The 26,718-nt window shown below is 37.0% G+C and overlaps 1 protein-coding gene across 3 annotated transcripts in view; it reads left to right on the top strand.

The window, feature by feature from the left end:
• Positions 1-571: 571 nt before the first annotated feature.
• The window catches only part of GPCPD1 (glycerophosphocholine phosphodiesterase 1), a 51,764-nt gene continuing 25,617 nt past the window's right edge, over positions 572-26,718 (top strand). For all 3 annotated transcript variants that reach the window (XM_032859140.1, XM_032859139.1, XM_032859141.1), the window contains exons 1-7: positions 572-747; positions 6,293-6,369; positions 9,090-9,186; positions 13,359-13,443; positions 19,230-19,305; positions 21,204-21,245; positions 23,050-23,173. In XM_032859140.1, coding sequence (XP_032715031.1) covers positions 6,321-6,369; positions 9,090-9,186; positions 13,359-13,443; positions 19,230-19,305; positions 21,204-21,245; positions 23,050-23,173 — 473 coding nt within the window. In that variant the 5' untranslated portion in view covers positions 572-747; positions 6,293-6,320. The remainder of the gene's footprint in view (positions 748-6,292; positions 6,370-9,089; positions 9,187-13,358; positions 13,444-19,229; positions 19,306-21,203; positions 21,246-23,049; positions 23,174-26,718) is intronic.

Genomic DNA, 26,718 nt, shown 5'->3' with positions numbered 1-26,718 from the left:
GGCGTCCTGTTAAATGCAAATTAGATTAGGCAGGTCTGAAAAGGTCCTGGGAGTGCAATTTTGACAGCTCCCAGGTGATGCTGCCGTTGTTTTAAGAGTTTGTGTAGCAAAAGTATAAACGCTCCAACATCTTAGGTCACTCAATTCTCGTTTTCAACTTAAAAGATTTGGTCCAAATGTGCTTGCTGTTTTGTAACGAAAGAAAGTTCCCAGAAAACACTAAGCCTGCTATCTTCCCTCACTTTTGAACGGCAAAAAATGCGATTCAGAACTGCAGCTCCGGCCTCCACGTTTGGTCGTCCTAAGGCGGCTTTGGGGACCAGTACTCCAGTCCGGTGTTGGCGCTGCACCTAGCTGGGCTCCCGGTCTGCGGAAAACACTCACGGGCGGGGGAGACCCCGGGGATGCCCTACCGCCCCCGGTCGCCGACGCTAGCCCTTTCCAGGAACGCGCGGGCCCGCCCCCTGCGCGCGGTCGCCGATTGGCCAGGAGGTGCCGGCGTGACGTCAGGCCCCGCCCCCCTCTCCCCTCCGGCCCCGCCCCGCGGGGTGGCCTGGCGGTTTGGTCTGGAGCAGCTGAAACCGGTTTGAGCGGAGCCGCTTCCTGCCGCTCGGCGCCGCCGCGGGCTGCCTGGGGGAGCGCTGGCGAGGCGCTGACGGCGGGTGCCCGGCTTCTCGGCCCGCGGCCCTCGCTCTCGAGCGCGGCGGCGGCGACGACGACGACGGCGCGGACCCGCAGACCCGGCAGGTGAGGCGGGCCGCCAGGCCTGGTCCGGCGCTCGGTGCGGAGGCCGCGGCGGCAGCTCACGTGGCGGCCGAGCTGTCAGGGCCGCCCTGCCGGGGACGCAGCGGGACGAGGGGTGGGCAGCGTGCCCCGGCCCCCGCGGGCACTGCCCTTTCCCCCACCCCCCGGGAAACAGCGGCCTGGACGTTCGAGCCGGTCCGTCGGTGGGCAGCCTCTATCTGTTTCCACTTTTATTGTTTGCTGCCACGATCCCGTTGGGCTGCCTGGTGCTTAGTTCCCCTCCGAAAAATTTGTCAAGTGCGGGGTTCTCCCTGTACCAGAATGCGTAGAGCGTAGGACCGCCACGAGTACGCGAACTTCGGGAACGAAGAAACAAAAATTGCCACTGAAGTCGTTCGTGCACCCCTAGCCCGCAGCATGCCCCTCGCCTACCCCTACTCGCTCTGTCCATGCGTAATTCAGAGCCCAGAGTGCTCACCATTACACCATGGAACCGCCTGTCCATGCGTAATTCATAGTGTTTTGGCAACTGCTTATTTTCTGAAATTGCCTAACCACATAGTTGAAGGCATGCTTGTATAATTCAGTTATTCTTAAAAAAAAAAAAAAACAAAAACCAAAACCCGAATTCCCTTCTTATCCTAAGGAGAGGTCCCAGCCATAGACATCTTTGCTCTCCATGCAATTTTGGGAAATCTGCATCTTCTCTTTTTCCAAAACTGCACTTGGCCCAAGGCTCTGCAGATAGCCTTGGTGACTTCTGGGGGAAAGCCTCAATCAGTTAGGGGCTTCATCAGCCCCCTCTCACCCCACTGCCCGGTTATAAAGGAAATCGTTCATGAATTCAGTCATGAATTGTAGAGAATTCTTTCATTTTGAGGCAGCTGTGGAGTCCGTGTAGTGTCGACATAGAAAAAGATAGGAACCAGCAGGATGTTTAGACTTGATGATGTTTTCTTCATGGTGTTCTCTGACCCTCCCTATTCTTGCCTGGTAACTACCCTCTCCTCTACCTCTTCATGTTCTCCCTCTTGCTACATTTTTGACAGTTGTGACTTAGTTAAGAAGTAAATACAAGCTGTCAGTCCTTTTTCCAACTCCTGATGGTCTGGATACAAATAATTCAGGATAAAGCAAATAGGTAAAACTGCACATGGCCTAATCTGTTCTGGACTTAACTAGGGAGAACCAGTATTCTAGACAAAATAAGACTTAGGAAAGTTCTGTTCAGAAAAATAATGATCACGAAAGAAATCTCATAGTGACAGAGTAAAATTTGATACCTACAAAAAGTAGGTTGATGAATCAAATCCTTGTATGTAACCTAACCAGGGAAAGTATATGAACTAAACTATGCATGAAATAATATCAAGGCAAAGTGAAATGGAAAACATTTGGAAAACTTTTACAGCATTGCTTAGAAAGTTGAACCAGGAATAAAGCTGGCTTAGTGAAATCTCCAGAAATGCTTTCTTTACGAAAACCCATTCATTTTTGCATACATTTGTTTAAAATACTGGCTCAAGTATACTGGGGTCAGAATAGTGGGGTCATAACGATCCTCCAAAAGGATGACCAGAAATTAACTCAGGAAAACGTAGGCATTTCATGTATTCCCTATAGCCAGTTATGAGAACCAAAGCTGCTGGAGTCTAGGAAAAAGCAAGACTTGGAAGTGGCTTTTTTCTTTGAAAAAATTTGAAGGAAGACAGAGATGTTCTTTTTGGCCAGAAAAACACATTTTAGCTAAAAATATCTGTGCTCTCAATTTAGCTCTAAACTAAATGTTCCTGTACCTTGGTTTGCTTAAATACCCCTTTTGTTCCTCAAGCTGGTAAACCAGTAAGGTCATGTGTTGGGATAGTTTCTCTGACCATAAAAATAAAGTAGAATTTGTTTCGGCAGGTAGTGTAAACTCTGAAATATTTCTTGAATGTAAATTACAATGTCATACTTTACTGATTGCTTAAGTCTTTAAAAAAGTGTTAAAATACAGTTAGATGCTACTCAAAATCTCAGATGAGAATCCTGTTTGATATTTATCTTCAAAAAGCACAAAATGGAAGTTATATATAAAACAAATTGAGTTGGTTAAATTACATTTACTATCAGCTCGTGTACATGAAAATGACTAGATTTTTTCATCTGACTCTTGGTTTGTTTATATCTGGAAGACCTCCCCAGTCCAAGTTGGGATGATGATGATGTTGGTGATGATGATGGTTTTTTTGGCTTGTTTGAAAGAAGAGGAAGTGTTGGTGGGTGTGTACATTTTGCATTCTGCAACAGGACAGTATTTTACTTTGTCACTACTGTTTTGGTGGTAGCTGGGTGCCAAAATTGTGCATGCCAATCCTGCACCAGAATTTTGGCCTCTGTCCACGATCAAGTAAACTGGTGTAGGAGCAGCTTCCCAGGCTTTTATTTGGTATGGTATTAAATTGTGGGAGGAGGACGGCAGGAAATTAAACCAGACTATAGGACTTTTGGCAATTCAAGTGGAAAATGATGCTTTGTTGACATCCAGGAAGGTTTTTTTTGGGGGGGAGGTATTTTTGTGCTTGTGTATATAGTTTTGTACAGTACATTTACTGCAGTTGTTACCATAGCTGTTACCAAGTTACAATAGCCACTTTTACAAGCAACCTTAAGAATGAAAGTCAATTTTAATAATCAATTGAATTTGTATAAATTTCCCATTTAATGCAGTAGAAATTTAGAGGTAATTTTGTGCCAGTTGTTGATTTTAATACATAGGAATAATTACATTTGATTTCCCTAAAATTGGCTAAAATAGATATTTAAAATTGATCATAAAATAGTTGTAGCAACTGTGTAATTATGCAGATGAGATTATGTAGTCCTTTGTTGAAAACTGTGACTGTAAATACTGGGTGAAAGTAGAAGTTGTAGGTTGAGATTAAGCTTGGTTATTCAGCAGTTTTGCTAGATGATGGGGCTTTTTGCTGTGTCTCAAAATTAATTCAGTTATGTAAAAGCCAAGCTCTTTTGCTAGTCTTGAGGTTTCTTCATATAACATAAAATAAATGTTAGAGTATGGTGTTTAAGTGAACTATTTAATTATTAGAAGGGAAATAATTCCTTTTCTTAGAATTAGTACTCTGATTCCTATCAGATGTCATATTAAAGGAGAGCTAATAAGATACTTGGATAGTGATTGCTTAATGAGGGAGTTGACAGTCTATAGCTATTTTTAGATTTAGAACATTCTTTAGCAGTGCTAGAACTGGATGTATATGCTTTAAATAGATCATGTTTATTCTTAGACACAAATTATTTTGATCAAGGACAGGATTTTCTCTAGTGCACAGTCTTAGGTTTTCTAACTGAAATGGTAGAGTTACAAATAGGGAATTCTGTATTCAGGTGATATGAAACCACACTGACTGGTGGTCTTGTTTAATATGAATATTCAACGTTTACATTTTATCACTGATGTGAGTGGGATGATAAATAGTTCATAGCAAACATTGAGTCTAGATTCTTGGCCCTCATAGCAGCCCCTGTGGATCAGGTTTCTCAGTCTCAGCCCTGTTGATATTTGGAGCTGGACAATTATTTGTAAAGAGCTGTTCTGTGCATTACATGGTGTTTAACAGCTCTGTTGGCCTCTACCCACTAGATACCAGCGGTATCACTCGCAGTTGCGACAACCGAAAAGGTCTCTTGACATTGCCAAATATCCCTTGGAGGGCAGAATTGTCCCCAGTGAGAACTGCTGCTGTATATTACCGTGACTTGGAAGTGTAGTTACCTGAGCAGCTGTGTTGGTTGAATGGTCGTTGTGGAGTTGGGTATGTGTTCCTGGAGAGGGAAAGGGAACAAAGGGGAAATAGAAGAATGAATAGCTATAAAAATTACTTTATGGTTTTTAAAATAATGTAGAAATACAAATAATCTTTAAGCTGGTAACTTAATGAAATGATGCAGGGTAAAGACATTGGAATTGTTTTAGGAATATTGGTGAATTGGGGCACAAAATTTGAGGGAGGGTTTGGAGAAGTTATGTAGAATCTGCTCTTTGTGTAGAGTATGTGTTCTTTCTATATATAAGTTATATAGCACTCTTTCGAATTGATACTGTATATATTTTTAAGAAAATCTGTTCTCTTGGGGCGCCTAGGTGGCTCAGTGGGTTAAAGCCTCTGCCTTCGGCTCAGGTCATGATCCTGGGGTCCTGGGATGGAGCCCCGCATCGGGCTCTCTGCTCTGCAGGGAGCCTGCTTCCTCCAGACTCTCTGCCTGCCTCTCTGCCTAGTTGTGATTTCTCTCTGTCAAATAAATAAAATAAAATAAAATCTGTTCTCTTCCCTCAGGTACTTAAATTAGGGAGTGGTAAACAGATTGTTTTAGCTGGGAAAACAACCAAGAAATGAAAAATCAGCTATGGAGACAATGTGAATAAGAAATCAAGGATTAGGGGTTTAGATTTCTATAAGTAATGGAAGTAATTCCAAGTCAGGGACATGAGGAAGAATTTTTTTTTTTTTTTTTTTTTAAGATTTTATTTATTTGACAGAGAGGGAGAGTGCACTAGTAGGGGGAGCAGCAGGCAGACAGAGAAGCAGGCTCCTTGCTGAGTGCAGGGCTGGATCCCTGGACCCTGGGATCAGGACCTGAGCAGAAGGCAGGTGCTTAACAGACTGAGCACAACCGACTGTGCCCCTGAGAAAGAATATTCTAACTGACATAAAATGTATTATTAGGAAGACAGAATCCAAAACATAGCTTAGAATACTTAGGATTTTGAATGAAATTCAGACCGTACAAAGAAAGGCATGTATGTAGGATCAATTAGAATCAACAGGGTTTGGTAATAGATCGTGGAGTTGAGACTTTAAATTTGAGTTTACAGAACTAGAGTAATGAAAGTCCTATGGTTAATACAGAGAAAATCTGAAAAGAGTGGTTTATGGGGGAGGGTTTTTTTGGTAAGTTATTAGTTACATTACTTAGAAGCAGAACCTGCATCTTGTTGCAGAACATAACTAGTTTGTTTCAGTGAATGGCACTTAAGTTCTTCAGTTGTTTCCTTGTTATTAAATTTGTAACCTTACTGAAGTAGAAATCCTCTCTTGAGCCAAGTTTTTTTTCTATCTGTAGTTGGGTTTTTTTTTGTTTTGTTTTTTTTTTTTTTTTTTTTGGCCTTTTTTTCCCCCCTCCATCATAACATGAACCTGGTTGGGAAAGATAGGTCGAATTTGGAACAGCTGCTTATCAGAAGAGAAAGTTTGTAACAAGAAAATCTTAAATCCTTTAAAAAAAGTGGACACACTTGTTTTGCATTTTTTTCTGGTCCGTACACACAGAATAGGTTTTAATATTAGGTCTTAAAAATTTCTAGGTATTTCCTAAATAACTCAACCTTTATGCAAGTTTTCTGAAATCTTTTGTTCATAGTTTTATTTCTTTTTTGTTGTTGTTGTTGTTGTTGTTTGTTTGTTTCATTTTTTAATTTGTTTCTTGGTGGCAGCTATCTAGAGCTGAGATTTTTATTTTAAATGACATCTTTTCTTTTTCTTCCTAGCTCAACATTGTAAAATAAATCCACCAGAATGACACCTTCTCAGGTTACCTTTGAAATAAGAGGAACTCTTTTACCAGGTATTGTAAAGTTTTACTTTAAAACAAAAGTTTAAATGAGTGTTTTCCCCATCTTGATTGTCTTAAATATGCTGTTTGTTATTACAGTAGGCCTCATTTTTAGATGAAACTATCTTTAGGACTTACCTGATTTCAGAAATGTGCTTGGAGTATAATAAGAAAGAAAAACATACTTCCCCAAACAGTAAATGTCTTAGTCTCATATTTTCCAAGAAGGCTGTGAATTTAATTTTGCGCAGGATGAAGACTATGGACTATGATTTTTAAGTACCATGAAAATGAGGGAAATTTTCCTAGTGCAAGAAGTTGGTGAAATATTTGGTTAAGATAACTTTGTTCCCTATTTGTAAATTTTTTGGCTTATTGTATTTTTTTGCTGTCTGCTAACATAGTGTGAAGTAATTTTAGGGTAAATAGCATATCAAAATAGTATCAGGCGTGAGGCATGTATCTCCTTATTTAATATACTCACCAGCTGGCCAGTTCCTCAAATCTGTTACATTATTTCTCTCTTTTGGGCCTTTCTTAAAATTGTTTCCTCTGTCTAGATCTGTGGCCTCCCTTCTTCCCTTTAACTCTGCTTAACTCTAGCCCTGCATTTAGCTAGGTTAGGATTCCTGTGAAATTAAGGGTTCCAGGACTTTTTGTAGTACCTACAGATTTTATGGAATTATTTGAGTAATTTTGTTTATGGATAGATTGTCAGCTCTGTGAAAATGTGACTATTTTGTCATGCTGAGTGCATGCACCTAACACAGTGCCTGACTCAGAGCAGGAGTAAATACGTTTTCAAGGAATAAATAAATGATTAACTCTGTATGTCCAACATCTTTGGTCTAGCAGCCATCAGAGCGGCTGACAGAGTGTATATTTGTCCAAATTCAAATTCTTAGCCAAGATGATCTGGTAGAGAGCTCTCATTTCTGGGCAGGATTCTGCAGATTGAAAATTGCTAGTCAGCTGATAAGTTGGCTCACTGGGGTCAAGAGCTCACCTCTAGTCCAGTGTGTAGCCTTCTCTGTGGAGAGAAGACTGCAGAGCTGTATCATACCCTTTCAGGGAATTGTGCATAGACAACTTAAGGTAGAAGGAGCTGGCCATGTCAGGCATACGGACCAACCACAAAATTAGCCCTAGAAGGGTGAGCTTGGCGAGTCTTACTCTCAAGGACTAGAGGGAAGATAGTGGTGGACATGAATATAAGAGAGGACTGTGTGCACAACAGTGTGTTTGACTCTGGGAATGAATATTTGTATATAGCAACAGCCTTTATCTTTCTTTTTAATCAGAGAAGGTAGTGATAAGCTAATTACAAAACAAAATCTGGTTGCTCTAAAGGATTGGTGAATATTTTGACATGAAATCTCTATATATAACCACTCCATTCTTGACAAACATGTATTTAGAACCCCCCCAAACTCCTCAGTGATTATTGCATTTGAAATTTCAGTTAAATTTTAGATAGTCCAACCTTAAAAAATGCTCATGAGGGTGGTTAAGGCCAACTTACAATTCTGGCTTTACTAGAGTAGTGCCTGAAAGCCACTTGGAATGTGGAGGAGTTTGTCTTGAACTTTGTTCACTTGGCATCACTTCATTATCTTTTTCTCCATGAATTTTAATTATAGTAATTCAGAATATATTGCTGTGTAAGTCAAAGACTTCTCCATACTTCTCTCCAAGAATTTTTTTTTTTTTTTTAAGATTTATTCATTTTAGAGAGAGCGTGTGCAAGCTGGGGTGGGGGTGCGGGGGACAGGGTGAGAGAGAACCTCAAGGAGACTCCCTGCTCAGTGTGGAACCCAACACAGGGCTCAATCCCATGACCCAAATATGAACCTAGCCAAAGCTAAGAGTCAGACGCTCAACTGACTAAACCACCCAGGCACCTTGTAGACTTTTGCTGAATGCATATAATTCAGCAAATACAGGTGACAGTTGTATTTTGGTTTGTCTATTGATGAGAAGCGTTCAGATAAACAATAGTCATTATTTTAGTAAGGAGAACTAGATTTTTCACTAAGTCTTTGGAAGAAGTTTTGTTGTTAGTCCCATTGATAATTTTCTTAATCTTTAGTTTGTTTTAATAGCCACTGTTTGAGTTCCTGGAAAATATTGGTTACTATTTCTCTAGAATACTTCTTTGCATTTAGTGTGTGCCTTTTTTTTTTTTTTTTTAAGATTTTATTTATTTATTTGGCAGAGATCACAAGTAGGCAGAGAGGCAGGCAGAGAGAGAGGAGGAAGCAGGCTCCCTGCCAAGCAGAGAGCCCGATGCGGGGCTCGATCCCAGGACCCCGGAATCACAACCTGAGCCGAAGGCAGAGGCTTTAACCCACTGAGACACCCAGGCACCCCTAGTGTGTGCCTTTTAAAATCAGAAGCTGCCTTGAAGGCAGGAATTGTGGCATGATCACTTTGTCTTCTTGGTGCTTGTTATTAGCTCACTTAAGTGGTTGAACAAATGAAGTAAGTTCATCCCTATCCATCCCTCCTTTTCTTTGGTTTTGGTTCTGTAGAGTTAGGTCAAGTTAAGAAGGCAGGTATTGGTGTGGTACCTAGGTCTGACACATGTCTCAGTGAGGCTCCGCCGCCTCTGCTGGTGGGGGCTCTGCATCTAGGTGAACTAGTGCAACTGACTGCTCTTTTCTGGCTTCCTAAAACTACAGTCTGAAACTTCCTTACTTAGCCCACTATAACTGGTTATTCTCTTTCTTTAGGAGAAGTTTATGCCATATGTGGGAGCTGTGATGCTTTGGGAAACTGGAGTCCTCAGAATGCTGTGGCTCTTCTTCCAGAAAATGAGACAGGTGAAAGGTAAGAAGGGTAATAACAGGTTACAGAATGATTGTGATACCCAGATTAGAAACTTGGAGGGTTTCTAAGATACCTTCATGTAGTTTTTCTCTTTTAATTTTTATGATAGTTCTTGCATGTGCATAGAGTGAAGTAGTTGTACAAAGTCGATTGTTTAAAAAAAAAAAAAGTTTCTCTGTTTCTTAATTTCCCACTTCAACCATTTTCAACTTTTGGCTGGTTCTTTTGGTAGTTACCACTATATTTCTAAATAACAGGCTTATATTGCTATTTTTTATTTTTTTAAGCTTTTTTAAGGTATTATCTTTTAGCTTTCAATATATATTTATATATATGGATACATCTATCTATGTATATATATTTATTTTTTAAATTTTATTTATTTGAGAGAGAGATCAAGAGAGAGAGAGCACACCAGCGGTGGTGGGGGAGAGGCAAAGGGAGAAGGAGGAGCAGACTCCCTGCTGAGCAGGGACCCTGACACAGGGCTAGATCCCAGGATCCCGAGATCATGAACTGAGCTGAAGGCAGACACTCTACCAACTGAACCACCCAGGTGCCTCTCGGCACATATTCTTTTTTTTATTTTTTTAAGATTTTATTTATTTGAGAAAGCAGGGGGAAGGGTAGTGGGAAAGGGAGAAGCAGGCTCCCCGCCTATCAGGGAGCCCGATGTGGTGCTCTATCCCAGGGATTATGACCTGAGCCGAAAGCAGTTGCTTAACTGCCTGAGCCCCTCTCCATACATATTCTTGATAAAAGATCAGATTTTTTTCTTTAGCTTATAAAATATTTTTCTAGAACAGAGTGTGAAACAGGTATTTTAGCTAATATACTGAAATGAGTTTGCAACTGACATTAAATAGAATGCTAAAGTTAGTATGGGTGTATTGGTGCATTGCACTGTTGAAAGAAGGGCCTGGGTGCAGGTTTCAGTTCCACAGTTAACTGCAGTCTTGGGCAGATCTGATTTCTCTAGGCCTGGGTTACCTCATCTGCATGTTAGGACAAAATCAGTGAATATTAGAGATATTTGGGGCATTATGGGTTGTCAAGATATATATGTGGGAGGTAAGGAGAGAGGAGATCTTAAACAGTATACAAATACATGCAGTGCCCCTAGGGAGAAACACCAGATTACATATTATTAAGCTCAACTTGTTTTCCATGTAGAGCATGGCTACTGAAAATGTGGCCTGTGGGCCAGTGCTAGGGAAAAAAAAAGAAAAAAAAACTTTAGTTTTTCTAATAATCAGTGCATTATATGAGAAATAGATAAATTAAGAGCAAGCATTTAGAAATGTTTATAGCACTTTGAGATTGTTAGGGCATTCATGTATGTCACCGTGGACTCATCTCTTGTTGTGCTGGATACATAGATCAGAAGTGTTGGTTACAGGACAGACAAGCAAACAAAAACTGGTCCTTTGCAGCAGATAGCTTGAGGAGCACTGATGACAGAGCAAAAGAAAATAACAAATACAGTACCATAACGCAAATTAAGGAAAAGGAAAATAGGGACACCTGGGTGGCTCAGTCAGTTAAGCATCTGCCTTTGGCTCAAGTACCTCATTGGGTTAAGCAGGGAGCCCGCTTCTCCCTCTGCCTGCTGCTCTCCCTGTTTGTGCTTTCTCTCTCTCACACAATATAAATAAAATCTTAAAAAAAAAAAAGTCTATAGAACATCCTTTTTCTACTTGTCATTATTGTGACATATTTTCTCAACCAGTTCGCAGCTGTTTTTATAAGTGAAGTTGATAATACTGGAATCACAGAGGAATTAAATGTTTATTCCCTTTAAGTGGCTATTTTTTCCTCCATTTTCAGTTCAGCCACTGCTGTCTGAAGTAAAACCTTATGCCTTTTTGAACTTGTTCCTAAAACACACCTTGCTCTGAATGTTTGAGCTGCACTATCACCTGTCTTAAGTCCATTTCAGCTAGCCTGATCAAAGTTATGTGAACAGATGAGATAACACTTAACTACATAACTTGAAGGGACCAGCCACTTTACCTTGCTGACATGCACTGAAATGTAATTGATTCATTTATGGCAGATAAACAGTGTTTCACATGGAGAAAGGAAGTAGGTGATACAAGAGGATACAAAAAACATTTGCCTTGGACACCATTCTTGTGTTTTAGAATTGTGTCTATTTGGATTTCAGTGTCTTGTGCATCTAAGCCCTTTGTACAGTGCTCTTTTTCACAGTCTCTTAAGCTTCTCCTTACCTGTAGGCTTATAGTGACAAGAGCTCTGTTAGGATTTTTTTTTTTTTTTCAACTTACAAATAATTTGAAAGTCGTGGTATTGTTTCCTAGTAATGCAGAAAATGTGGGTCGCTTGTGGTATTATTTGCTCTTGTAGATTTTATGGTATTTTGGGGGAGGATATGAGGGCATTCAAAATCAAGCAGGTGCACTAAGCCTTATTGCCCCTCTTTCCTGACTTTTCTTGAATTTCATCAGATTATATTCATTTTTGATGTCACTGAACAGTTCCGGTTCATTTTTAACTTTGCAGCATTTACTTAGGAAAGTAGAATAAAAAACTCATTGCTTTGCTCTCTGCATCTCTTTTCATTTAGTGGTTCTTAACCAGGGGCTCACTTAGACTCACTTGTGAGGGATTTAAAAAATACATGTCTAGATCCTACCCCTGGGGAATGAGGAATAGTGCATGAGAGAGGGACCCCATACATTTTCAGACCTTCCTGCTAATTCTGCTGTTCACATCTGAGGCTGGCTTCACATTATCTGGCTGACCGATTTATGAATGAAATAGTACTAGAAATTTGCCATTTTTTTGTAGCAGAGATGGGAAATAATTTCACCTCAGAGTTGGTAGAGTATTCCTGGAAAGCTGTGTTGAAAAGGACTCTGAGGCTTATCAGAGAAAAGTAGTACGGGCGCCTGTGCTGAGCATTTGCTGGTCTTACTTGATAGCAGTGGCCCTCAACCAGCCTTCTGTCTTCACCTATCTTGTGCAAACTCCACATGACCAGGCTCCACCCAGACCTCTGGAATCAGAGTTTCCCAGGGTGGAACCAGGGCATATGTATTTTATTACTACTAGATTAATCTAATTGTTGACCAGGGGTGACAGGTGGTTGTGGGTATTTTGTTGGGAACCCAGGATTGAGTCCGAGTGAGAATAATGCCCTAAAGCCTGCCTTGGCAGAGCCAGGTGGGAAACAGTGCTAGCCATCTGGTATCGTGGAAGAACATTTGGAGCTGATGTTTATTCACTAAACTATTCATGCTGAATTAATGTTTGGGTAATGGTCTATGACAGCAGCTCTCAAACTTAAGTGTTCATCATCAGAGTCACCTGGAGGCTTGTTAAATTATGGATTGCTGGACTCTCCCCCCAGAGTTTCTATAGTAGGTCTAGGTGTGGCCTGAAAATTTGGATTTCTAACAGTCTCCAGGGTGATATTCATGGTCCTTGGATTATACTTTGGATGCCACTGGTGTGTGATTGGAAGGTAATAAAAATCAGTTATAATCATGAGTTGTAGTGACTGCTTTCATAGTTGAGTCAAAGCTTTAGAATAGCAGTAGACTATGTTAGCGTAGCATAGTTCAGAGGAAGACATTGAGTTGAAACAAGTAAGATATAGATCCCAATTGTTTGGCCAGGGGATTAGCCAGAAGCTGGGGAAGAAATCAGGACAAGGGAGTGAGGCAAGTATAACTCACTTGCCTCAGCCCCAAAGCCTCTTAGCAGCCCTGTAACACCTCTAACTAAGTGGAAAGTCAGAAAAGATTCTGACTCTCGCCTCCACCTTTGTGTTACTTTTTCTGTTTAAAATACTTCTTGTCTCTGTATGACTGGTTCCTTCTCATTACAAAGGACTCCTCTCAGACTGTTCTTCCTCATTGAGGCCTCTCCTCCAAAACTTCTGTCATGTCAGAAAGGTCAAATAGCCCTTTCTATGTATGTTTGGTTATTTGTCTCCCTTCACCAGAAAGTAATCTGCTTGAAGATAGGGCTCTTTCTGCTTTATTCTTCACTGTGTTCCCAGTGCCTGATGCAGGGTCGCCCTGGAGTATAATTCTGTGTAGGAATAAACAAGTGGTATTGGTCACAGACCTTGCTGGAGGGGTTTTATGCATTATGAAGTCTATGCATTGTAGTTTGATATTAATGCTTCTGCTTTTTCCTCACAGCATGTTATGGAAAGCAACCATTGTACTCACTAGAGGAGTATCAGTTCAGTATCGCTACTTCAAAGGGTGCTTTCTAGAACCAAAGGTATGTTTTCTTTATCTCGTTTCCAGTTTCTTTAACAAACTTACTTCTTTCAAAAGCAACTAATTTAAGTTTGGAAACATTGAAAGTAATGCGAGTTTATTTTGATCAAATAAGGGAAACCGAACTCTAGATTAATGATATTGTAGTGCTAAAAAGCAAGCAAGTAGCCACTTCAGAGGCAGACGATGTCTGCAGTGGAATTTTTAAAAGACTAATAGTAAGTATATTCTGGTATTCTTGTTATGAAATTGGTTTTAATGATAAACGAGTGTTCTCAGTAGCTGTGCTTTTTCTCTAACTTTTGTAAAGTAACCAGTTAAAAGGGTTTTCTTTTTGTTTCATTTTTTAATTCTTATGTGGTATAAATACATTTGAAGGAGTATATAGCCAGCTTTAAGTGAGTAATTATTTTTAAAAATTATTTCATAAAAGCCATCTCTTAGTGGCTGCGTTTGTTTTAACTCCTATCAGAACTGAAGTAATTCCTCTTAGATTTTTTTTTCAACCATGGTGTTGATAGAGTAGGATCTTTTCTGAAGGCCTTCGGAGTATCTGTTTAATCTGCTTGCTCACAATGATTTATTATTTTGGGATTGTTTTCATATTTAGAAAAGAAGAAAAGGTTGATTCTTTCCCTCTTATTTTAAAGATGCTTATTTCCTGAAAGGATTCTTTTCCTTCAGATTTTTATCTTTGAGTACACTTAGGCTGCATGTGAGCAGGGGTTTAGGCAGGCGTCTAGGAAGCAAAACGTGGATTAAACCGTTCTAAAATTTTTATTTCCCTTTGGGATCATTGAATACTTATTACATGTGAAAAATGCAAGCAGCCACTGTTACCTCATTCTCTTAGCCACCATTATAGAAAAGAAAAAACTGACAAAGCCACTTCAGCTGTCTTTTGCACCTATTACGTTTCTTATTCCAACAATATATTGTAAATACTCAGTAATTAAGATTACATTATGGTTGATCGTTGTGTTGGCTTATCTTGACAATAGTCTCATTTTAATGACTTAACATCATTTATCTGGCTTAAGGGTTGTGCATTTTGGCAGAGTTTTTCAGTTTAAATTGAACAGTTGTGCAGTGATAAGTAGGTCATAGCACTCATGCCATTGAAAGTTAATTTGAGGATCCTGGTATGTGAAATTTGTAATACGTGAAGTCAACTAAATTTTACTTAAAGGGGCATTTGGACAAGACAAATCATAATGAATCCTTTGGGCATAGTTTTCTAAAGTAAGACTATTGTCAACATAGATCAAATTAAGCCAACCTACAGTATTTTCCCTCTTTATTGAAGTGTAACCAAAAGCAGCAAATCAGTCCAAACTGCCTTCTGAAAAAATTGGCAAAAAGTCTGCTTACAGTAAAAAACAAGTTTTTCCCCTTGTAATACTTGCAAAAGTTTACAGTATGTGTTGGTGAGTGTGTTTCTTTAAGTAGGTGCTCTGTATCGTGTACACATGTACCGTGTGATGCAGGGGCTGCCATGGTAAGTATGTTTTTCATGGACTAGAGTAAATAGCTACATAAAATCCCATGCATATAGCTAGAGGTTTTTTTTCCACATGCCAGCTTAAAGTGACACTTCTTTTCTTTTAAAAGTTGGTGGCGCTCTTTAAATGACACTTAATTTTAACTAGAAATAATTATGAAACTTTGTCTCATTTGTGCATTGTCAAATGATAAAACTAATGTGCAAAGAATCTTAAATTGTAAAATGAAATTATTGGAATATATATTTTATAAAAATAAAGAATGATAGGAAAGCAAAGTAATTATGAAACAGTGAAAAGCTGAAATGAGTATTAAGATTAATTTTGCTGAGGTAGTCTACCCAAGCATTTGTAGAGCCTAAGCTAAAAATCTTGTGGTCTTGTCAATTGACCTTCATATTTCAGTTTTTTTACCTATAAAATGAAGGGCTTGGACCATAGATTTCTTAGGTCCCTTCCATTGTGAAAATTTTATTGCAAATAAATAAAATTTTACCATTAGTATTTTCTCCTCCTTTTTTGCTCTTTCTGGCATATTCTTTTTAGTTTATAAGAGTCCCTTTTCTCAACTTTTTATAACTAACTGTTGACTTCTACTCTGTAGAATTAGAATGAGGTGTTAATATGTTGATTTTTAAATAATTTTACAGGTGACAAATCAAATACTATCTTGAACATAGCAAACAAAGGTTGTAGATATTCTTGGAATGAAAACACAGGTGGGAGCTGCAGATGGTCCATTAATTTCACATCTTCACCAGAGATAATTTTTCAGTGTGAACATCAATTAAAACATTTTTTTTTAGTCCATGTCCATCCTTCTATACTTGTGGGCAGGATTAGTGATATAACCTGATGAAATGTTAGCCAATTTATAATAATGTTGTCTGTGATTTTTTCCCTTCATTTCAATGGAAATAGCTCTTTATTTTTTAGTAACTTCTGTTTCTAATTTTTATAGGTGTTCACATTCACTCATAATTAGATTTGTTATAAACCCCTATTTTGTTCTTAATCTCCCTTGATTTTTGTTTAAATCCTTTAACAAAAGAATCAGTCATCTGTGATAGGCAGATCATTGTTTATTTATAGAATAGCCCAGGTATCTTATTTTGTTGAGTGGTTTTCTTAATAAAATTCTTCCGGATGCTAAATACCTTCAGCTGTTAACCTCAGACTTGAACCATCTCACAGATCTCTGTCTGCCTAGCTTTCTTCACCTCACACTTTAGTTACCCATAAGTGACTATTTTTCTTATTAGTCTTACTCAAAATCGTTATTTTTAAATGACTGTTGCTCTGGCCTTGCCATCATAAATGCAAATTCCTCAGAGCCCCTTTTACATGCCCCACCCCCCTTTTTTCAAAATGTGGAAAGACAACAGTAAAATTTTAGAAGTTTTATTTTTCATGATACTTGAAAGCAGTGATACAACTTGACTAGTTGATGATTTTGCTACATGTTTTGTTCAAAACAAAACAGCCCAAAAACCTCAGTTTACATGTTATTTCTCTCAGGGCTTGATGTAGCTAGCTCAGTGATGTTGATCAGTGCTTAAGAAAGCAGTCATTATGCTTTTCTTTCTTTGCAGAAATAGATTATTTTGTATTTTTCTTAATATGCTTAATAGTATTGATAGAGTTGTTTCACAGTTTAACATACATTTTAGCAATCAACTGATTTAATATATGTTAAATTGTGAAACAACTTTATCAATATTATTAATGGAATAATGTCTTGGACTGATGATGTTACTTTTTTCTTCAAAGATCCACCTTGCACTTGACTCCAAAGTGCTTAAAATTATGGCAGCAGCCTTTTACGGAATGAAACTGTTCTTTTTTTCTAAGATCTTGAAGAATGAGTTTATTACATTTTAGCTTGTTAAAAAGGATTGCAGGTTTTGGAGTCATTACTGAGATTTTAAATTTCCCAGTGCTCAGGGCTTAAATATTTTTTAAGAAGTTCAGTAAGCTAAAATTTAAGATTACCTTCTAAAGTTTGACCAAGTAGTACCATTTTGAAAGATAACTGTATTTTAAAACTTGGTTAATTTTTTTTTTTTTTTAATTTTAACACTTTGTTGTACCAACAAACATGATTTGTAGTGTGAATGCTTATATACCCAATTAGAAGTCATCTGTTGAATCAGCTCTTTGGATTGCTCCTTGAATGCCCCATTCAGTTCAAGCCTAGGTGGTTTTATGCTGTGAGTGGGTTTGCTACTAAAGCAGATGAGGGTAGAGTTATTAAAATACTATTAAAATATATTTTCTACCAAATATTTTATCCACAGGGCTATTCTGACATTAGATGTAGATATTGTAGTCAACACTTTGTAAAGTTCCCCTGACACTGAATTGATACAAAAACAAAAACAAACTCTCCTTTCTTCTGTCCACTTCTTATCCTTGCTGGTATTTAATACTATGTTCCTGGCACCTTTTAAAGGCACCTTTGTTTAGTAACTTCTGTAAGAATGTAGAGTTGCTATACCATCTTTGTAGCAAAGAGGATTATTTTTTGGGGAAGGGGGATGTGCAGGGGACATGAGAGGAATGGGGGAATACTATAGGTTAGATCTTTCTGGATATTCTCTATTGCTAAGAAACATTGTTCCTTTTTTAACATATATATTTGTATCTTTTGAGGATCAGAAACTTTGATGTTTAAGAAATTCAAAAAAATGTGACAGGAAAGTCATGATAAAAAACATCTAACAGATATAGGAATGAAACTATCTCCATGTTTTAGTGTAAAGGAAATGAAATTCACTATATTTAAGATGAGCAGTTTCACAGTAAAAAAAAATTTTAAAAACATCTGCCCAGTTTACCAACTTATAAGTTGAACCCTTAAAACAAGGAGGTATTCAGCAAGAGAAAATGAGGTTTGATGATTATCCCGTTTGCTTTATGATTTGAATGAATAGCAAATGCTATTTGAGTTTTCAAAGTTCAGAAGTTTGCAAGTTTTAAAAAGAATTTCAAGCTCTGGTTATTTTTAAGTAGAATATCTCTTGCATTTAATTACTTAATGTGCTTAATTTGTCTCATACTCCATTATCATTTAGCACATTATTATTAATACTGAAAGCTATAAAATGATATAGAAGAGTATTTAATACCATCTAAAGGTATACACAGTGTATAGAGAGCTTATATGTTCTGTGCTTTTTAAGAGTATGTAATATATGTCTAGGAAAGGGGTTGAAGATTTATGTATGAAAATATCAGTAGTGATTGTCCCTAAGTGGTGTGATAATGAATGACTTTTATGTTTTCTTTTTGCTTCTTTGTATTTTATTAAATGTCTTCTGAAGATGTGAAGAGAAATATAAAATGCCTTGTAATGTTACAGTTTGAAATTTTGCTTCTAAAATATGTATTTAATGGTTTTATTTTGGCACATAAGTTCAGTTGATTTTTTTTTTATAATTAAAATTAGGAAGCATTTAGTTAGTAGTTCGATCCTTTAGGTATACACAGGGAATCTGAGTCGATAGTTCATTTTCAATTTTAAATCGCTGTAGATGTTAATACATAAAGCTTTATTTTCCCTTTTAGTAAGAGAATTTGATAACAGAAGACAGTATTAGTTTTCACCCTGTATGAGTTTATAAACTGTAGGGCATAAAGAGAAAAACTAGATGGTAGTTCCTTTTTGTCAGACTTATTCTTCGAATTTACTCATGCACATGTACTTTTAGGGTTTTCCTGTACTCTTTAGAAACAATGGTTACTATAATACAAGAAATCTGATGTTCTTCCTGTTATTTACTTACTATAATAAAGAACCTTGTTATGCCCTCTAGTTCGTTGTGATCACTGATCTTGAAGTACTTGTACCTACTGTTCCTACTATCATATAGAGTATAGGCTTTTCCCAAACACTTGGAGAGTTACTTGAGATAACTTTATTCAGTAATACCTCATTGACCACTGACAACCAGGCATAAAGTATATTTGGTGTTAACTTTAATTTATGGGAATTTACCAGCTAATTAGGAGTACTGTAGGCAGATTTAAGAAAGGGTTTAAGATGGTTTTATGTGCCAGTTTCATCTCTTTTTTCTTGTTTACTGCCTCACCGTCCTTTTCTTCCAGCACTCATGTTTTGTGACCTGGTACATCCTGATTTTTGGCATATAGTATTGATAAATAACAAGATGAATCTTTTGGTTTCATATTTAGTATAAGATGTAGGCCACAAACATCTAATGGAGTCATGGGTAGAAAATAAGATATAAGAAATTATTGCAGACGTTTAACTTTTAAATTGCAGACTATCGGTGGTCCATGCCAAGTCATAGTTCACAAGTGGGAGACTCATCTACAACCACGATCAATAACCCCTTTAGGTATGGGCATTAACTGCATCTGTTTGAGGCATATGCATAAAGTTACTAATATGCTGCACAATGGCTTAGTGGGATTTAATAAATTTTTATTCTAAAGTTTAAGGTCAATGCATTGTCAGTACTGCAAATTTTACTTAGCATATCATGGATCTTTTAAAACTAAATAGTTCTTAATTGCCTTTCTTTATAAACTTTGTTAGAAATGCTTGCCAGGTTATTTTTATTTGGGGGGATTTGATTAATTTATTGTGGAATATTTATTTTCATTTGGAATATTTAACAAAGTTTGTAAAATAACATTTTTCTTGACTGAGCATCCACGGCTTTATTTGATTACTTGCTCAGAGAGCTTAGAGAACATTTGAGGAAAGAGTTAATCCAAAACAAAAATTCTTAAATTTTTAACTTTGAATAGCGGGAGCAGTAGAATAAGTTATCCTATTTATTCTGTGTTGTGTTTTTTTTTTTAAACTAGTAAATACTTGAATAAACTTGTATGAATGCATTTAGATTTCTTGGTTGTAGCAGACATATTTTCCTCCTGATTTACTTAAATACCTGCTGGCTATGTTAAAATTGATACTCAGATAGTTGATTTTATTTTGTTCTTGTTTTTTTTCCCCCCAAAACATCATTCCGTTTTCTTGTGCCAAAAAAATGGCATCTCTCTTCATACAAGTATTTTTGAATTTCCTTTTCCTTACTGAGATTAAAATTTGAAGTTCATATCATATGCATAAATTACCCACTTGGAGTCATCTGTAAATTCACTTGTGCTGAGAACTGTATCTTTTATTTTCTAGAGGAAATTAGAATTTAAAGATAATAATGGCTTGCTAGTAGCTATCTTAGATTAGAAAGTAGTGAGAGATCCTGCTTTACCCTGTGGCAAGGACATGTCTTGTTTAAACAGATACTTCATTCCATCCTCTTTATTGGATTTTCTTTTATGTTTTAATACATTTTTGATAGTATATTTAAAGTTCTCATGAATAGCATACTTTAGAATTATAATAGTCCCATACTGAGGTTGGAAATTATTAGGTATTAAACATTTAAAAATAATATGCATTTGGAAGCATCTTGCAGTTAAATATATTTCCTTATTGTAAGAAATGGGATGTTTGTTTCTGGTCTTTTAAGAATTAATTTTATACTTTTGGAAAGCATAATCTCTAAAGAGCTGCGTGAAATCTACCAAGAATCTTTATTGGGAACTATCACAGCTATTTTGACAAATATTTCAGACTTAACGTTTAAAGTTAAACTGGGAAAGGAAGTAGCAGGGAAGATCATTAGTGTTTTACTGAGGGTGGGGCTTACCCGCTTTTCTTATTTAGCTGAAATTTCTGTTAGAAAGGAATGTGCTAGCACTTATTCTTTTGGTAGTTCCTCACAGCTCTGTATATGCAGGTAAGTTTGTGCTGTTTGTGAAGCTTGTAGCTGGCTCTAGAGAATAGTTGGGATTCGAGGAGAGTTACGTTTTAGATAAGTTCAGAATATGCACTACATAAGAATAAGCATTTTAATTGTGCCAAGACCTTTGGTTTAAAAAATCACCCAGGAGATACTGTTGTCCAGCAGCCTGTCTTATAAATTGGTGGGTGTAGAGGTTTGTCCCAGTGCCTCTAGAGGGCCTCTCTGCGGAGTTTTCTTTCCCTTCCTTGTAACACCACGAATCATCACCAAGTTTGTAAGAACTTCTACTCTTTGATTACCTCCTTAAAAGGGAATTCTTTATTGAGGGCTACAATAAATATGCTTATTCATTTTGGGCTGCTTTTAAATTTTAGATTTCATATTTTAAAAATCCTTAAGGTGGGTAATTTCTCGGTTGTGCATTCTGTATACATCATGAATTTTAACTAGGTTTTTTTTTTATTTTCCTTCAATTCTAGAAACTGAAATTATTATTGACGATGGACAATTTGGAATCCACAGTAAGTGAGACTGAGTTTTGACAGTCTTTACTGATACCACTGAGATGTTACCTTACTTTTTGTTAGAAACAGCACAGGGAAATGTGATAGTATGATACTGAAAATAGAGACTAGATCCAAGAAACCAACCACATTGTGTTAAATAATAGTTTCCAGTGTAATTCTTAAGCTTTAAAATTTTATCCTTTTGGTTTTTGACTGGTGACTTAGATGTATGAATTACTATACTTAATTTAAGAGTATTATACTTAACTGTTAATAGATCATCCCCTTTTAACCCCTGTGTTTGGTATTAATGTTTCCAAGCATTCTAGACTCTAAAGCGAGGTTTGTGCAGTTTGTGTGTATATGCACTTACAGTAAAATCCAGATTAAACAAAATGTTCCAGTAATTCTCCTGAGACTTTAAAAATTAATTTATAGTGGAGTAGATAATCCTTTTACTTCTGAATATGTTGAAAATGTCATGCATTCATATATTTTTGTGCTTCACTAAATACATTATCCTGAGGGTTCAAGTTGTCTTTGGTGACTGGGATTCTCACAGTAGAATAGTCTTACAATGCTAAACTGCATTTTTGTTTTAGATCCTAAACTGGTCAAAGATACAGAGGGGGTGAGCAAAAGGTGTACTTGCACTAACTGTGAACCAGAGATAAATTGCTGATACTAGGCGCCTATGTTTATACACTTGAGAAATGTACACATGCTTTGGCAGTGTTTGGATAGAAATTTTACTTCTTTTCCTTAATTTTATTTGGGATAACTTATATTACATTGTAAGGTAGTCTAAAATACTTGCATAGCTTTAGTTTTAATGTTTTAGAGTCTTGTTCTCTTTATTTACAAAAGATATTTATGCTACATGTTTTAGAGAGCTTGCTGGATGGAGAAGTAGCTTTCTCATGTCCCTAACTATAAGGCAGGACATGTCCCTCTACTCTATGTTAATATCTCTGCATAGTTACAAATGCAGGCATTTCTTTGCTCTTTTGTAGTTGTTCTCTTAAACTCAGCTTAATTTAGCTGTCAGGATAGAAGACTGTCTTTCCAAATTTATCCATTTCTGAGAACAGTTTAAAATTAAGAGAGGATAGTGGTTTCTCTTTACTTTTAAAATTTAGTAATTATTGAACCTAAGTTATATCTAAAGAGAAAAAGTTCTTTTTTTTTTTTTAAAGTCTTGTTGATAAAAAACTTAGGTCCAAATGGCTGACAGCTCTCTGGTATTTATAAAAATTTTATGACATATGTTAGCAGGAAACTTCAAGTTAAATAATACTAATACAGTGTTATCACAATCCTGCCATTTATTTATGTCTGAATTTCTAAATGTAAGAATACAGAATTGACTCACAGGTTTGGTTTTAACCTTCTGTCTCAAGCTCCAGCTTTAGTGATAGAACTTGTTCCAGCTGAGTAGCTCATGTGAGCCTTTGGAAGTGTGATAGTGGTCCTCAGTGAAACACTACTAGGTTAGAACCAGTGAGGAACGTGGTATTCTCTCAGAAATAGATGCTGTTACCTCGATAATGGATTCAGTAAGAAATTTTAATTTACTTAAGTGGTTAAATATGGCTAATTGTTAACATTTAACTTTTTTCCCCTGACTTCATACAAAAGTTTTTGAGGAATAAATTTAAAACTACATGTGTGTTTGCTTTGGAGAGAAGTTCCAGTGATATATAAACTGAGTGTATGCAAATGTGAACATGAACTAGAATTGTCAAAGGTGTGTTGTACTTACCAGATTGTTTCAAAAAGTGTGTATAATAATTACTGTTCTTCATATTTACTCTGCCAGATGGTGTTGAAACTCTGGATTCTGGATGGCTGACATGTCAGACTGAAATACGATTACGTTTGCATTATTCTGAAAAACCTCCTGTCTCAATAACAAAGAAAAAATTAAAAAAATCTAGATTTAGGTATGACCATGTGTATTTGTTACTTAACCTGTTCATTTTTATTAATGCTGTCGATTTCTGACCCATTTGCTTTTAGCCTTTAAGTGTATAAACTAAGAACATAGCACACATATAGATAAGGTTACATTTTCTTATTGAAGGGTCTTGTGAGAGTGAACTGCTTCCCTGACTCAGATTGTTCCAGTTAAACATACTTCTTAATTGCTAAATTTGAAAGCAGAAAATTTTTTCTATCTAGGTAAGTGATTTCCAGATGTATATATCTTTGTGGTTTCTACCATGCAGAATTTTTATTTTTAAGGATTTTGTGTGTTTATTTATTAGAGAGAGAAAGAAAGCATGAATGCAAGCTGGGGGAGCAGAGGGAGAGGGGCAAGCTGGCTCTGTGCAGAGATCCCATGATCCTGAGATCATGACCTTAGCTGAAACTAGGAGTTGGACACTTAACCAACTGAGCCACCTAGGTGCCCCCATTTAAAATTTCTTAGTGTAGCAATATTTTGTTTTAAAATTGATATGACAGAAATGAATTTGTGCTAAATGAGGGGATAATGGTGTAAACAGAGAAAAATGACTATTGGGAATATCCTTCAGTGATCTAAAGTGTTCCTGTGGCTTGAAAATGAAAATTTTGTCATGAAGAAAGGTAACAGTGATCATGGCAGTTCCAGATTAGTTTCTTCCTAATTCTGTATTAGGAATATATTTCAAGCTTTGTGTAAATAACTACATATGGGTAACTTGATTTTTCTGTAATGTCCGTCATATATACCTTTAAGTGAGCTGGCATCTCAGTGACCCAGGCAGCCCTATCATTTGAGTTTTTATAACTTAGGGACTGAGAGTTGTAAGTTTTGGTATGTAATGAATCCTTTTCTGACAAAACGTCAGGGTTGGGTTGAAAGGGCCATTTTCAGCAACTGAAATAATGAATAATACAATACTTAGTGTCTTTATAATAAGACTAAAAGATACTGTAGGTAATAACCCATAAGTGTTTTGTAATAACCTGTAAGTGTTTTGTAATAACTGCTTAAATACTGTAGTACTTACTTCAGTCATAAAATTAAAAAGGGACAGAGTGGGTAGCATTTCGAAGTCCTTTGCATTAGCTGTTCTGAGAAGTGAAAGGTTTTGCGTGTATCTTATCTTTGTTCATAGTGTTTCTAGGCCTTTTTCATACATAATTGAATCCTTTTTTCTTTTAAACTTTATTTATTTAGGTTTTTTTTTTTTTTGCCGGAGAGCGCCAATGTACCTGCATGAGACCCACCCTGACCCCCCACCTAGGGTGGAGGGGCAGACTGGGTGGCTCAGTCAGTTAAGCCTCTTGAGGTTGGCTCCTGTATTGATCTCACTTGGTGGTGAGATTTGGCTCTGTGCTTGGGGTGGAGTGTTTAACATAATTGAATCTTTTATTTACATGGGAGAAGAAACAAATCGTGTTACAACTATAAAGGGTCTTCTTAAAATAAGAATAAAACCTTGAGGGGTGCCTGGGTGGCTCAGATGGTTGAGCATCTGTCTTTAGCTTAGGTTGTGATCCCAGGGTCCTGGGATGAGCCCTGCATCATCTGGCTCCCTGCACAGTGCGGAGCCTGCTTCTCCCTCTCCCTCTGCCATTTCTACTGCTTGTGCTCTCTCGCTGTGTCAAATAAATAAAATCTTTAAAAAAAAAAAAGAGTAAGACCTTGAAATAACTGTAGAAGATAAACCAGATGGTTGGTTGGGCTTATGAGGATTTTTTTCTTTCCTTGACTTTAGTTAGGAAATTAATAGATAATTAATGATTGGGGTTCTGCTTGCAGATTTCTGATTGCAAATGCATACTGAGTCCTATACCATTCTTATTTATATAGAAGTTATTTTGAGTGTTAGTATATATTATTGTGTTAATCAGGCTTAAATTGGAATATTTTTGTATAACCAAACTTCGGTGGGCTCTACAAATTAAATAACTGATTGCTATTGAAATAATTGTGTGTGGAGTACCTGGCTGGCTCAGTCTGAAGAGTATGTGACTCTTGATCTCAGGGTCGTGAATATGAGCCCCATGTTGGATGGAGAGATTACTTAAAAAAAAGTGGTAAACTTTATTAAAATTTGTGTATAACTAGAAATTTGTGTTCTGACCACCTTTTCCTCCCAAACTCGTATTTAATGATAAACTAAACCTTTATGAGGTAGGAAATAAATTGGTCTGCAAGAATATCAGGACTTTAAAAACTTAGCAACAGCTTATGCATTTTAAATAAAATGCTAGACATGCTGTTCTTTCTCATTATCAGCAGGTTTTAAAAAAATTTTTTTTCATTACCACCAAGTTTTAAATAAGCTTCTCATTCAGTTTACTTTCTCCATAAGTGGAAAGAGAGTATAACCATTACAGAGCTTTTGAAGAAAACATTTAATATAAATGACTGAAATTTTTTCATAAATCCCTTTAAACTTGAATTTATTTATTTATTTTTTTGTAAAATAAATTTTACAGAATTTTTCTGATAACATTGCTGTTTTCAGAATAGTTATTTTTATCTTTGTGCCTTTCTTGCTTATTTATTACTGTCCAAATGTGGTCTCTCTTCATATATCCTGGTGGAGAATGTTCCTTGAGGTTCACTAATAGAATCAGTTTTCCAGAACTATTCTTTATGTAATTTTAAAATTTTTTTTATTTTTTGAGAGAGTAAGAGAGAGAGAGACAGCACAAGTGGGGTGGAGGGGCAGGGAGCCCCATGCAGGGCTCAAACCCAGGATCCTGAGATGATGACCTGAACTGAAGGGAGATGCTTAACCGACTAAGCCACCCAGGTGCCCTGTTTATTTGTTTCATTTAAAAAGTAGTTACATGGAAGTATATACACACATGTAAAAAATGTGCATGCATACAAATAAACATTTAATGCACTATTTTTTTAAAATAATGTACTTTTCACAGAATACCTGGACACACTGTGGTAAGGTAGAAGAAAGGGGAAATTTCTTAAAAATATTTTTTAAAATTATTTTTATTAACCTATAATGTATTATTTGCCCCAGGGGTACAGGTCTGTGAATCATCTGGCTTACACATTTCACAACACTCACCATAGCACATACCCTCCCCAATGTCCATAACCCAACCACCCTCTCCCTATTTTTAAAAGATTTTATTTATTTATTTGACACAGAACACTACAATGAGAGAGGGAACACAAGCAAGGGAGTGGGAGAGGGAGAACCAGGCTCCCCGCTGAGCAGAGAGCCCTATGCAGGGCCTGATGAGACGAAGACCTGAGCTGAAGGCAGATGCTTAACCACTGAGCCACCAAGGCACCCAAAAGGAGAAAATTTTTAATTTACAGCCTCCAACTCTAGTCTTGTAATGTACACTGACAGAATATGGTTTCAGTATTGTGCTTGCTTTTATACATATATTCTTTTGTGAGACTTTTCAAAAGAAATTGAGATAGCCATATATAAATGAGATAATAGTAAATGCCTCTATAGAAAAAGAATTACTGATAACCTTAGATACAATGAGCATTTATCTTGTTTTAATTCTT

This window comes from Lontra canadensis, unplaced genomic scaffold (genome assembly GCF_010015895.1).
Source record: "Lontra canadensis isolate GAN:19392208 unplaced genomic scaffold, GSC_riverotter_1.0 scaffold16, whole genome shotgun sequence".
NCBI lineage: Eukaryota > Metazoa > Chordata > Mammalia > Carnivora > Mustelidae > Lontra > Lontra canadensis.
Note: the sequence above shows the minus strand (reverse complement) of the source record. Positions and strands in the feature narration are given on the sequence as shown.